Below are 12,930 nucleotides of genomic sequence, written 5' to 3'. Positions count from 1 at the left end.
AATATTCTAACCTTTAAATACTGCTAGATGAGTTCACGCTCAGAAAAAACAGTTACACTGCAGCACAGTTCTCACACTTGCTCTGGTTGGAAAATGAAATAAAGCAATTCGTATTTGAGACATTCACCTGGTTGAAACGTGCCTTGACAACATGATTCCTAGAGCCTGTTTTATAATGGAAATGTAGGTCAGCTCAAACCTGTGCAGAGCTTGGATTGGTAAACTCAGTACTGGAAGATTTTAAGTCCAGTGGGACATCTTCCAGGTTACTACAAGTAACAATCAAGTTTAAGGCCAACGTAAACTGGTATTGAACAAAAAAAAATATAATGGAGGACCCATACTTAATCTGCAAGCAGCTAGCCTACAGGACACCTGTCTGAAGCTGTTCCAATGTTCCAAAAGATCTTGAGTTATTGCATTCCTTAAAAAACAAACTCTATGTATATTCTGCTATGAACTTGAGTTACTTCTGAAAGAATAACAGTCCATGAAAGCATGAACTGATTTCTTACCCCTGAGGAGTTTCTGCACCAAGATTGGGAGGAGAGTTAGCTGGTAGGGGCAAGCCTTGATGCCTTTGGTCTTTATTAGCAGGAGTACAGCCCAGCAATGCTTCACCAAACACTGTTGGTACTGAGTGCACATGTCCCTGACTTTGAGAAACCTGCAAGAGAGATTTTAACAGTTATGAACACTTAGAACATCACCACCAAAATAAATATCACGTTACAAGGTTAAGTTTGAAAAGAGAAGTACATTAATGCTCTTCTCAGAATGCTTAAAAGCTTGAAGGCCATTTCTCACTCAGTCCATGAGATGGAAATAACTTAAAGTGTCCTTTTAAATCTCAGAGGTTCAAGTGAAACTGCTCCTGCTAATTCACTCCCCCATCCTCATCCCTGCAACTACCATCTCAGACTTTAAGGGTAGGATGTGGGTGTAACTTTAAGGCAAGAAGATAAAAAGCTCTGCTCTTCTTCAGAACCAGCACTGCAATGATCTTTCAAAGTTGGTAGCAGTAACTAGAATTCAGAAATAGCTTTCAGAGCTCACCTGCAAACCTCAGAGAGAAATTACAGAGTCATAGAATGGCCTGGGTTGAAAAGGATCACAATGATCATTTGGTTTCAATCCCCCTTCTATGTGCAGGGTCACCAACCAGCAGACCAGGCTGCCCAGAGCCACATCCAGCCTGGCCTTGAATGCCTCCAGGGATGGGGCATCCACAGCCTCCTTGGGCAACCTGTTCCAGTGTGTCACCAACCTCTGTGTGAAAAACTTCCTTCTAATATCTAACCTAAACCTCCCCTGTCTCAGTTTAAAACCATTCCCCCTTGTCCTGTTGCTATCCACCCTCGTAAACAGCCGTTCCCCTTCCTCTTTATATGCTCCCTTCAAGTACTGGAAGGCTACAATGAGGTCTCAATGGACCTTAATGACCAAAATGAAAACTGTGAAGTCAGTCTGACAGTATTACCAAAAATCTGTAAGTGAACTTCCCTGCACTGTAAAAAAATAATAAAATAATTTAAAAAAAAATCTTTGTACCAGGATTCCACAAAGCGTTAAGTGAAAAATTCCCCTGCAGATTAAGTAACCAGCTTTATAAGTCCACAATTCTTTTAGAAATACGTCAGGAATACCAAAATTAGCAAGTCTTTCAAAGCAGTTGTTTTCCATGGGGCTCCCTCCCCAGTTCTGACATCCATATTCCACTCCCACATACTCAATTTACTGCTGTAAATTACACTACAGACTCATTACCATCAACTCTAAAGTAATTCCTTTCTGCTTTGGTATAACACAGCTGTCAGACACATAAACAAGTTCACAGAAAACCTCTGGAATTTATTAACTCTACATTAGAGATCACATACTAAGTTGTTTGGTTTTTTGAATATAAAAAAAACTATAGCTTCAGCTCACCAACCCCACAATCACATCCCTTCCACTGAAGACCAAGAATCAGCTTTTCTTCCTTATTAGATAGAGTACGCTCACTTGTCACCATTTTGAGAAAATAGTTGCAAGACATTTCCCAAAGAGTACAAAGGTCTTAAAGGAACAGTTCTTGGAAGGCAGACTAGAAAACTACAACTAAATAAATAACTGCATTGCTTTACAAAAAAACAAGCCATGAATTCAGATCATGGTAACTCTTCTGCAGTACATGTGGAATATGAAATAAAGACTGGCTTTGTATGCTCTGAGCAAACTGCTCAATGACTGAATATGCAGAAAGGCAAAGAATGGCAAATTGAGTGCCTGAAAAACACTAAAGGTACTCAAGCATGAGCTATGCAGAGGAGTACAATTGCAGCACGTGAGCTACTTTTGCTGCATACTTTTCCTCTCCAGTAAATACAGGATGGATCACTTTTCATAGAGCAATCTTGTCTCATACTTGTTACCTCCTGCTGCTTCCTTGTGAAGCTGTTACAGATTTCTATCAATGATATCCAGACATCAACCAAACCCGATAGTTGTCTCAGCACAGGGCTGAGTGTACAGAAGCTAAGAATTTAAATTTAAATTTACAAGCAAATAAAAAAAAAAAAGCCACCCCTACCATCACCACTCAAGAGGTTCCATAAGCTCTTCCATAGCCATGTCTAAAATACAATTTTGGTCTGAAACACTCAGACAAAATTACAGGTTAAGTTAGAAGTTCTGTGGCCAAACCATTATTTTTTTCATTTACATTTCTATACTTAAGTTACCCAGATCTTCTTTTGTACCATTGATAGGTTTTTATTTTGTTTTGTTGGGTTTTTTTTAAGAACTCCCAGAACACTCACAAGAGAAATAAATGCAGACATGCAAGTATTAGAAGAGTGGCCACACTCCCTCTTGATACCAAAGCAACATTGTTCCAGAGTGCTGCTTCTGTACCTTGAATCCTCAGAGCATGCAAGTGTAGGCATAGGTTTTGGATTTAAGAATAAAGCACTTAAAAGAATGAACATGAAAAACAGAAGTTATGCACTTGAGAACCACCCTGTGTTTAAACACAGTACAGAATACATGACTAGGCAGGCTAACACTTAAGCACAAGGAAAGGGCAAAACACAGTTTAAGAAAAGAAAAACCTGAACTTCAAGGCTTAGTAACAACTTCTCTGATTACCACAAGGCAAGATATTTTCCCCGTGCCTAGACAAGTTTCAATAAACTCAACACATCCTCCAAGGGATTATTGTTTATTATTTAACTTTTCCACTTAGTCCTTGTTTAAGACTGTTCTGAGAAGTTACGTGACTGTGTTATGTAACACAGCTGTACATAATGCAGTAAGACATTACCTCAGGAGAAGACTTTGTGTGTTTGGCATCAACACTGCCACTATTTTCTGATGATTTCCTTTTCACGCCCCCAATTCTTTTGGATTTATCTGGAATGGAAGGTGATCAACATTAGTCTATTTTAGCACAAGCATGCTACTTGCCTCTGCAGTACAAACAATAACAGTTCTTACCACATTTTCCATTATTGTCATATATTATTTCCACGTGAATTAATTCTGGATCAAGAGTTTTTAAAGCTGGAATCTTGAAAAGGAACAAAAAAAAAATACAGAGTCTGTTAGAGATAGAAGTTATCGTTTGAAAGTGTTCATTTCAGATGTTGTGGTACAGATGAAGCTTAAATACTTGATTTTTGGATTCTGTGAATGTCATGCTAAATTCAACAACGTACAGTGATAGTGCTTCTGCTTGAAAGCATGCACGTAAACTGGTGCTTCAGAGCACTGTCTGCACAGCAAAGGAAAAAGGATCACATTTGTCTTGCTCTTCATATAAAACTTCCAAGTCTCCTTTTGTGTAGATAGCCACTTATTTGAAAGTTGTGCCAGCAGCATGAAGTAGCACAGAAACACTTTGGAGTAATAAAAGCCCCTGCACTATAGTGACTTCCACTTCATTTTGGCTTAATGTATTAAGGACAGAAATTAAAATGCTACTGATGGCTGTATGAACAAAAGACTGCACCCTTGATCCATCTCTGTAAACCCACATCAGCTGGTTCTTACCTCCTGACAGTTGACTTCTAGAGTTCTTGTAGCAGGATTACCATTCACAACAACTGCTGTGAACCACTGGGTAGATGGATCCAGGCTATAAATTCTTATCTTTGAACCAATTATATTTTTTCCACCTTAGAAATCAGAGAAAAAAAACAACAAATGAAAACATCCAACATGCCTCAGAACGAAGGTGCATGAAGACCACATTATCCAGGTTCCAACATGAACTAACCAACAGTACTGTATGCTAGATTTAAGGAAAACAAACTGAGAACTTAGAGACAACTTCCACATCGCTGGGGGGAGAGGGGGGAGAAGCCACAATAAAACTACATTCCAAGTATCTGCTGCCTTTGGATAGGATAATTAAGCTTTGTGGAGCTTCAGATATGCAGCTGAGCCAAGACCTCCAAATTTCAAATAGTGAGACAAGTCAGTAGATAAGGAAATTAAAATTCATTTATCGGATAAGGAATTTTCTCCTCTTTAAAGCATTGCAAATGAGGACTCTAAACTGTAATGCTTTCCTTGCCATAAACACACATGCAAGAAATGCCTTCCAGTAGATGACTAAAAAGACACTTGCATGTATCAGTAAGAACGAGGCCAAAAAACTAAACCCAACAACTTAAACTTGACTAAAAGAGCAGTCTCTACGTAAAGCTTTGGAAGTTTGGAGGAAAAAAAAAAAAAAAAAAAAAAAAATCAAGCTACTTGAAAACAACAAACAATGCCCAGTAACTCATTTCAGAAGGAATTGCTGCACATTTGATATCTCTTTCACAAGAGTGAGGTCATCTATCCATGTTCAAATTTTATACTCACTCCTACAATGGAAATACCCAATAGTGAAATTTCCATGCTTCATGTTTCACATTCATTGCTCCAATATAAAGTGCAACTTTTTTTTTTTTTTTAAACTTTTTAAAATCTTTCGTCTCTAGAACAGATTACTACGGTTTATACCATCAGCACAAAGATTTCCCTCTTGTCTTCAGTATCTACTGACAGATGTCCCTGCACACTCATACCTTGCACCAAGCGTGTTTCATCTAGGTGTTTCTTAACTAAAGCTTGGATTTCTTCATTGACAGTTTGATCATCCTTCAGAGGAAGCCTGGAACTCTCCACATCCTATTTAGAAGCAAAATATGCAAGTTATTATTGAGAATAATGCTTTTGATGAACAAGAAGTTGAGTATTTAGATACAAGGCACCACCCATTCATCTAGACCCAACAAGTTTCTCATTACTGCGTGTTCCTTCAGTTCCCAGCTCAGTTACAGGAGCACACATCACCTGCTTTGTTTTACTACCTTGCTAATAAGCACTAAGTTTAACTAAATCTTTTTTTTTTTTTTTTTTTTTCTTTTTTTAAGTTTAGGATTAAGTTCTTAGAAGCAGCAAATACATATTTTCTAAACAGTCCTGAACAAACATAAAGTTTCAAGTTTCATGTTTCAATTTGTGTTATGATAACACCAGGACCCAGTGTTTAATAAGACATCATTAGAAAATTTAATAAGAATGCAAGCAGAGGCAGCTATGCCTAAATTGTTCATAATTATGTATTTCTCTCTTTTATGTTAGGTTTTTTTTATTTTTATTTTTTAATCCAAACTCTTTGACAACATGATTCTCCTATTTAGAATTGACTCCTAAAGCAGAAGTGGAAAGCAAGTTATTAACAATGGCTCAGAGCACCAGTACAAAAGGATTACATTGTTTTGTCTGAAGCAGTGCTGTGGTGTTTGTAAGCAGCAGAGAGCCAGCAGTCAAAGAACTGTTATTTAAGATGCCAGAAAAGCAGCTTTCTCCACTGCAGTACTGAAATGAGGCTTCCACATAACACATCTGTAACTTACATTGAAGTGATTCCTGTGCTAGTTCCTCAGAATACAGTCTACTTGCTGACTGCCAACAGGTCCAAGTAGTTGAACATTAACAATGGCACTATCAGCAGTCTCAGTGTGGGACACCTATCACTCAATTCATTCCTGCTGTTTATAGGTCTTAAGAGCATTTTTCTACAACAGCTTAAATCCTTTATCAGCAGCAGATATTGTTCCTCCAAATGCCTTACCAGCCAGTCACGTGGGGCAATTGTTTCAACCTGTCTCTGCCTAATTTCCACTAACAAGTTCTCCTCTGGGTGCTCAATAAAGGTATTATAATTCAACCATCCCATTTACATCCTGCCTGCCTCCACAGTTGTTTAGGATTAGAAGTCATGTGTTTCCATTAAGCAGTAAGATTTATTCCAGACATGTCTGCAATTCCTTTCACAGCTACAGCAGCCACACTCAGAAGACAAAAGGAAATATTCCATGCTAACCCCCTGTCATCAACATGATGCAAGTGCTGTCACCTGAGCTGAATGACTGCCCTAGCACACTGCCTCACAGCTGCCTTAAATGCCTGTGTCCTGGACGTGCACATCACATTCACAACTGATATCTAAGAGTTATGGCAACAGATACCTTCTCCAAGTTCTCACCTATCTAAAGTCTGCATTTAGGATACATTAACTTCAGATCTCTTAAATACCAAGACAAAGAGATTTATATTCTATTTTTACAATGCCATACAAAGTTACCTGAATGGGTGTCAGAAGGTCTTTAGAAAGAAAAACACATTTCTCTTCACCAAGATAGCGTATGGAAACCATTGGTCCCAAACCGGCTTTGTCCACTAAGGATTTGTAAGTCTACAAAAGTGAGAAACATTTTCTTAGAAGCAGAGTAAGGTCTCATTTCTCATTCATTTTAATTCGAATAAATTTAGTTTTGCATCCATTTCCCTGTTTAGGTCTCACATCTCTGCATGGCAGAGCAGGGGAATAACCAGCAAATCAATGCCAGCTTGCTGCAGGGCTCACATTTCAGTTCTCAAAGCTCACACAACACTGACAGTGTACTCAAGTCTTAATGTAGGCATATGTGACAACTTAGATAGCCTCACAGTTATCATACTGCTCCAGTACAATGACGTTCTCAGGTACACCACAAGCTTTGAAAGCAGCCACGAAACAACAGCCTCCCTTGGAAAGCTTCTGAACTTTTCCTAATGTGTGCAAGGTTAAGCTCTGCCTAGCCTTCAGTTAACAGCTCTGAGTGGGTACAACACCAGAAGCAGCAAGAGCAACTCCTCCCTGTGCAGAAGGTACATTTACACACCATTTCAGTGGGGAAAAAAAGAAAGAAGTTGCTCCAGCTGTTGGCAAGGAGTTGTTCCAGGAGCAACTGGGCAGTACAAGAGTTCTACAGAGCTATTCCACTCTCAGTAAGACACTTTATCACATACTTGATTCAACTGTTGCCATCGAGATTTATTGAAATAAATTCCCTTTTTGTGATTTGCACCTCTTGTGATGCTTTCATTCCTTCCTTATTTAATGAGAAAGGGAGGAATAAGAATCTTCTTTGCCAAGCAAGATTCAATGTTGTGCTTTACTTTATTCTACATGGCTCCTACAGTGAGCTTCTAACATGCACATGGCATGAATCGACCCTTTAAACACATCAATGAAAGAAACCTCATGCATAAAACAAAGGTGAGTACCCAGTCAGAACAGTTTAGATGCACAGAAATAAGCAGGTCTTCAGAATGCCCTATCAGCAAATCTATTAGTAGAAATACTAATACTGTGAGGCAAAGAAAAGAATACCAAGGAGTCATTACTCCACCTCCTCTCCCACTCTAGCTCTACTTCCAACTGATGTCTGCTTAGATTAGCTCTGCTTAAGACAAACCTCAGCTAAAACAGCAACACAAATTATGCTACATCCCTCATGCCAGGCAAAGTTAAGAGCATTAAATATGGACTACAACTTCAGCATAATAGAAGCTGGGCAGATCTCCATCCTCGTTTAGTTCACAGCTACTTCTAAGAGTAGCAATATCCAAAGCAGTCAAGTAAAACTATACTGGTGGAATACATTAACCAAGAAAAATTCTTTTCACCTCTACTGGCTGATCTGCATAACCAGCCATGCACAGCAGCTGCAGGAGGCTTAGATTTCTGGCTCGGACAGTGCAGCTTTAGTTTCTATGCATATAAAAACCCTGATCTCACAAGTGATCTGTGGCAGTCAGCCATTATATAAGAGTTATTCAAATTACTTTTGTCTCAGATCAGAAATCACTCAAGAATTAACAGTACTTGAAGCAAAGTAAAGCAATGATTTAAGATAAAAACACAGGCTCTCCTTACAAATCTGCTCTTTGTCATTTTTCTCTCTATTTTTAACCACAATTTCATGGAACGTGTAGCTAGAGAGAGAAAGGATTCACAATCTACAAAATAGAAGTTTTGGAGGGAAGTAAAACCACAAAAATTCACCACTGTACCCCTAGAACAGAACAAACCAACTTAAAAATGCTTATGAGCTCTGGGTAGCTCTATACTAAGAGCTTCAGTCACCCTGCATGTTACACGTAAGGCTTTACAACACAAGTCACACTGTACTTGAGAAATTCACACTTGTAACAGGCACAACTATCCTCAGAAGATGGAAGAGCAGAACCAAAGTAAGGCCAGCTGTGTACTTGCCATTGCAGGCCACTGGACAGGTGATATAGAACCGCCATGAGATCTTCTTTCTGCCAATACCAGCTTTTGCTCCACAAGGAATACCTTCATTTTGGGACTGTAGACTTCTATCCATCTTCTTTTTTCCCATGACTCATCATCAAATTCTACACAAATCTACAGAAAGGGAGTAAAGCAGAAAAGTGACTAACCTCCTTAATATTCAAGCACACACAAGGTAGAAATGATAAACAATTTCTTCTAAAAAAATCATTTGAATGAAAGCACAAGTGTTGCCTTTTTGTCAAACACTGAAGCATCCTAGACTCACTTAATATTTTATAAGTGTAGTTAACTGGTTTGTCATCATTAGTGTCACATAAAGCATTAATATTCCTATTAACTCTACAACCTTCCCATCTCAAACAGTCCTCTGCTGATCAAGTTCAGGTAACTGTGTTGCTCTGCCACTCGTGTTTAAGTCAGGGGGAAGAAAAGCAAACAAACAAGGACTGCATCCTACAGCCTTTCCACAAACTATACCCAAAGACAACCTGTTTTTCCAGATATATTTTACGAGCAAATCCCAAAGAATAACTTCAGCACAAGTTTTGAGAGCACAAGTAGCAGCACGCCACTGAAGGACACCAAATGGTAGTGTGAAGAAGATCATTTCCTGCTTGCTTTTAATTGGTGTTTACCTCTACAAATCTCTGAAGCATAGATACAAACTGCTCAAGAGGAAAGCAGCTGTCACGACATGGCAAAAACATGGAGAGTATGGTCAATTTCAAGAGTGGCATCGCTGTCCTTTCATAAGAACATGTGGAGACGATCAAAAGATTGAGGAGAAACCACAGAGATAAACCCCCACCTGACTTAAAGAATTTAGACAACTGTACCTTCAGAAGTATGTGTCCCTGTTTCTATCAAGCATCACTACCTTAAATACACCATTTAAGTGGTGTACTTGAAGGGAGCATATAAACAGGAGGGGGAACAGCTGTTTACGAGGGTGGATAGTGATAGGACAAGGGGGAATGGTTTTCAGCTGAGACAGGGGAGTTTTAGGTCAGATATTAGGAGGAAGTTTTTCACCCAGAGGGTGGTGATGCACCGGAACAGGTTGCCCAAGGAGGCTGTGGATGCCCCATCCCTGGAGGCATTCAGGGCCAGGCTGGATGTGGCTCTGGGCAGCCTGGTCTGCTGGTTGGCGACCCTGCACATAGCAGGGGGTTGGATCTGGATGATCATTGTGGTCCTTTTCAACCCAGGCCATTCTGTGATACTCTTAAAGCATAACTGCATAACTCCTGGAGACTTCCCCTTTTGCCTCTTCCCTTACAGGAAAGCTAAACAAGTAGAAGCATGCACACCGAATGGCATTATCACACTCAGGAGTTGTAAGATTAATGGGCACAGAAATGAATTTACTCATTTTCAAGTGCACGGAAACAGTGAAAGAGATAAGCAAACAGCACAACTCCCAGAACCAGAATGGCTTGTTTGGCGTGCAGAATGAATACTGCACAAACAGGAAAATACAGCTGAGAAACTGTTGTCAGAAGTCATTAACCATCCTATAGCTAATGCTTCCTAATGCTACATAGGAAGCAAGATTTGAAATATTATCTACTTCTACTCCTTTAGATACTTTTATTCAATCCATCACTACTTTGGGTCTTCCCATACAGTCCTCTACCACAGGGCTGCAATAGAAGAAAGGCAGCAGCACTTATTTTTGGTACCAAAAGTTCTTCGTGGCTCCATCAGCTACTTCACAGCTTCTTTAACACTTTTATTGGAGAACGCACAAAGTTAATCACTGCTAGCAAAACCTCCACCAACTCCAAGGAACACAGTAAACCATTAACGACCCCAGCAGCATCTGCCCCTCCTCCAAGTCCCAGAGAAGATCCTCAAGAGCTTTCTGCAGCAATTTCTTCTCCTCACCCCAATCTGGGGCAGCCATCCATGAGGAAAGCCCCATTGCAGACACGTGACACAAGCTCAGCCACCAACAAGCCGGGGCTTCCATAATACATCCCAAAGTTTGGGCGTTCAAGAGCTAGAAACAGAAAGGTTGCCCTCTTGCCTGGAAAAGTGCAAGTGTTTCCTGCCTAAGTCCCTTGCAGAAACAAGAGTAACACAAGATTCTCTTAATGTAAGGGAGTCTTGTCCCCAGCAGACAGTTTGTATCCTACAGCAATGGTTCAGACACGGTTGGATAGCTTTCCTGGCTACAGTTGACAAAGAGCCTCTTGAGAGCTTCAAGTTGTCAAAGTCTCCTGGTTTCCACCCTGAACATAGAGTTAATGAGTTACACGAAGCCTGCAATAACTGACCGCGCGCACAAAAACGCCATCAACAACCATTAATACGAAGCAAGAAGAGCATGAGGAGCCTCCAAGGCCACGTGTGGATTTCATAAATTCAAATTTCAAATTAAAAAAAAAAAAAAAAAAAAGCGTTTGGGTAACTCCAGCCTGGAGGGAAATGGAATCGTTTACAGCTGACGAGGTCTTAAATCACGGCTGGGAAACGGACAGAAGTAAAGGCCAAGCAAAGCAGGAGCGGGGCAGAAGTTGTCACCGTGCCGTGGAGGCGAGCAGCGCGAGCGGGGGAACTTCCGGCAACAGCGGAGCGCGGCGGGGCCTTCAGCCAGAGCCGCACGTGTGGCCGAGCAGTCAGCCGGGGCAGCTCATCACGAAGGGCTCACGAGAACGCGCAGCCTACAGATGTACGTGCGAGGTACGGAGCTACACGCACACCGACGCCTCTGCCCCCCGCCCCTCCCGGCGCCCCGTTACCTTCAGGTCCGGTTTGGAGATGTCGGTGTGCGAGACCGCCCGGATCCTGCCCGCCTGCCACGGCCATTCCGCCACGCGCTCCGTGTCCCAGGGCCCGTCGTCCTCCCCGGCCAGGCTGAGGAAGCGCTTCCCGACCAGCAGCGACCAGCTCCCCTCGAGCCTCAGCACCATTTTAGCTCATCGGAAGGCTTCCCTCGGGGCGGCCGGCAGAAGAAGGGCGGCCCTCGGGCCCTGCGCGGGGTTCGCCGCCCGCCCGCCTGCCTCCGCGCGGAGCCCTCGGCGCCCCTCGGAACGGCGCCGCGCCCACAGAGCCGTGAATTGTTGTTTCGGCGGGAGGAGGGAAGCGGTGCCGGCGGCCCGGCCCAGCCCCGCCGCCCCTTTGTTCCCGGCAGTCGGAGCGGGGCGGCAGCTGAAGGAGGCGGCCGGGCCAAGCGCCTTCCGGGTGCCTCTCCCCAACACCCCCCCCTCCTCCCCAGCGCACACACACACAAACAACGCCGACCTCTTCCTTCCCCTCCTCCTTCTCTTCCAGCTTTACCCTCCCCCTCTCACCTGCCGCCCCCCGCACTCAGCCCGGCCCCCCGCCGCCTCCACACGGCGCCCGGGTCCCGAAAACGCGCCGCTTCCCCTCCGCCCCCGGCAACAGCCGCTGCGCCCGGCGCCGCTCCGCCGCCCCGCGCTGGCGCACACACCCCTCAGCCAGCCCCCGCCGCTCCCTCTCTCGCTCCCATTGGTTCTTCCGCTCCTGGGGGGCGGAGCTAACGGCAAGCCTCCCGCTGTGATTGGTCCGAAGAGGCGGTGTCCGCGCCGTTGGCCCCGCCTCGAAATGTTAGTTCAGCTTATGGCGGTTAAATAAAGAAATATCCTTCCGCCGAGCTTCGAGTGAAAGAGTCCTTCGAGACACCCACGCTCACAAATAGCCCGAAGATGAGGCTAAACGGGAAAACAAACATTTTTGAGTCCGTGACGCGCCATGACGTTTCTACCACCGCCTCAGGCGGGCTGAACCGTAAGCCCTAAGTACCGTCTGCGGCGTCGGCGGAAGGATCCGCGGGAGTCAGAAAGAGTGAAGCGACCACTTATACGTGCGATCCGCGGCGTACTCAGATATAGCACAGGGGGAGGGGGCACCTGTAGGGCGCTTTTGCGCGTGCGCGCAGCGATAAGGTGCACCTGCGGGGGCGCTGCGGCTGCCTTCTGCGCAGGCGCACTCGGCACGGGGCCCGCCACCTGCTCGGGAGCCGCCTCTGCGCATGCGCACGGAGGTCGGCCATGCTGAGGAGAGGCTGAGGCGGCCGTGGCCACCATCTTGTTTGTCGGCTTGGGAGCAGGGGGAGCGAGAAAGAGCTGGGTCCTGTACGACAAGGAGATGCACGTTTGGGGAAGTAACGCGGTCTAGAGGTTCCTTGAGGGTTTGGAAAGGTTTTGAGGTGGTTTATGTAATTGTATCTAGAGGCAGATGGCTTCCACCACCTCAGATCCCTCATTCCTGTCATGGCAGACCTGCGTGCTTTTATGAAAGGCTGTGGTCAAGGTCATAAAACCAGGCAGTTAAACTGAGAA

General features: G+C 43.5%; 1 protein-coding gene across 1 annotated transcript in view; it reads right to left on the bottom strand.

Moving 5' to 3' along the window:
• KDM3A (lysine demethylase 3A) overlaps positions 1-11,933 on the bottom strand; it is a 29,266-nt gene extending 17,333 nt beyond the window's left edge. The window contains exons 1-8 of the mRNA XM_010710603.4: positions 11,368-11,933; positions 8,579-8,734; positions 6,623-6,733; positions 5,058-5,160; positions 4,033-4,157; positions 3,478-3,550; positions 3,305-3,393; positions 516-667 (exon numbers count right to left, since the gene is read on the bottom strand). Coding sequence (XP_010708905.1) covers positions 516-667; positions 3,305-3,393; positions 3,478-3,550; positions 4,033-4,157; positions 5,058-5,160; positions 6,623-6,733; positions 8,579-8,734; positions 11,368-11,538 — 980 coding nt within the window. The 5' untranslated portion in view covers positions 11,539-11,933. The remainder of the gene's footprint in view (positions 1-515; positions 668-3,304; positions 3,394-3,477; positions 3,551-4,032; positions 4,158-5,057; positions 5,161-6,622; positions 6,734-8,578; positions 8,735-11,367) is intronic.
• Positions 11,934-12,930: the final 997 nt, after the last annotated feature.

This window comes from Meleagris gallopavo, chromosome 4 (assembly GCF_905368555.1).
Source record: "Meleagris gallopavo chromosome 4, MGAL_WU_HG_1.1, whole genome shotgun sequence".
In the NCBI taxonomy this organism is placed as follows: Eukaryota; Metazoa; Chordata; class Aves; order Galliformes; family Phasianidae; genus Meleagris; species Meleagris gallopavo.
This window is presented reverse-complemented; position numbering and strand designations above follow the sequence as displayed.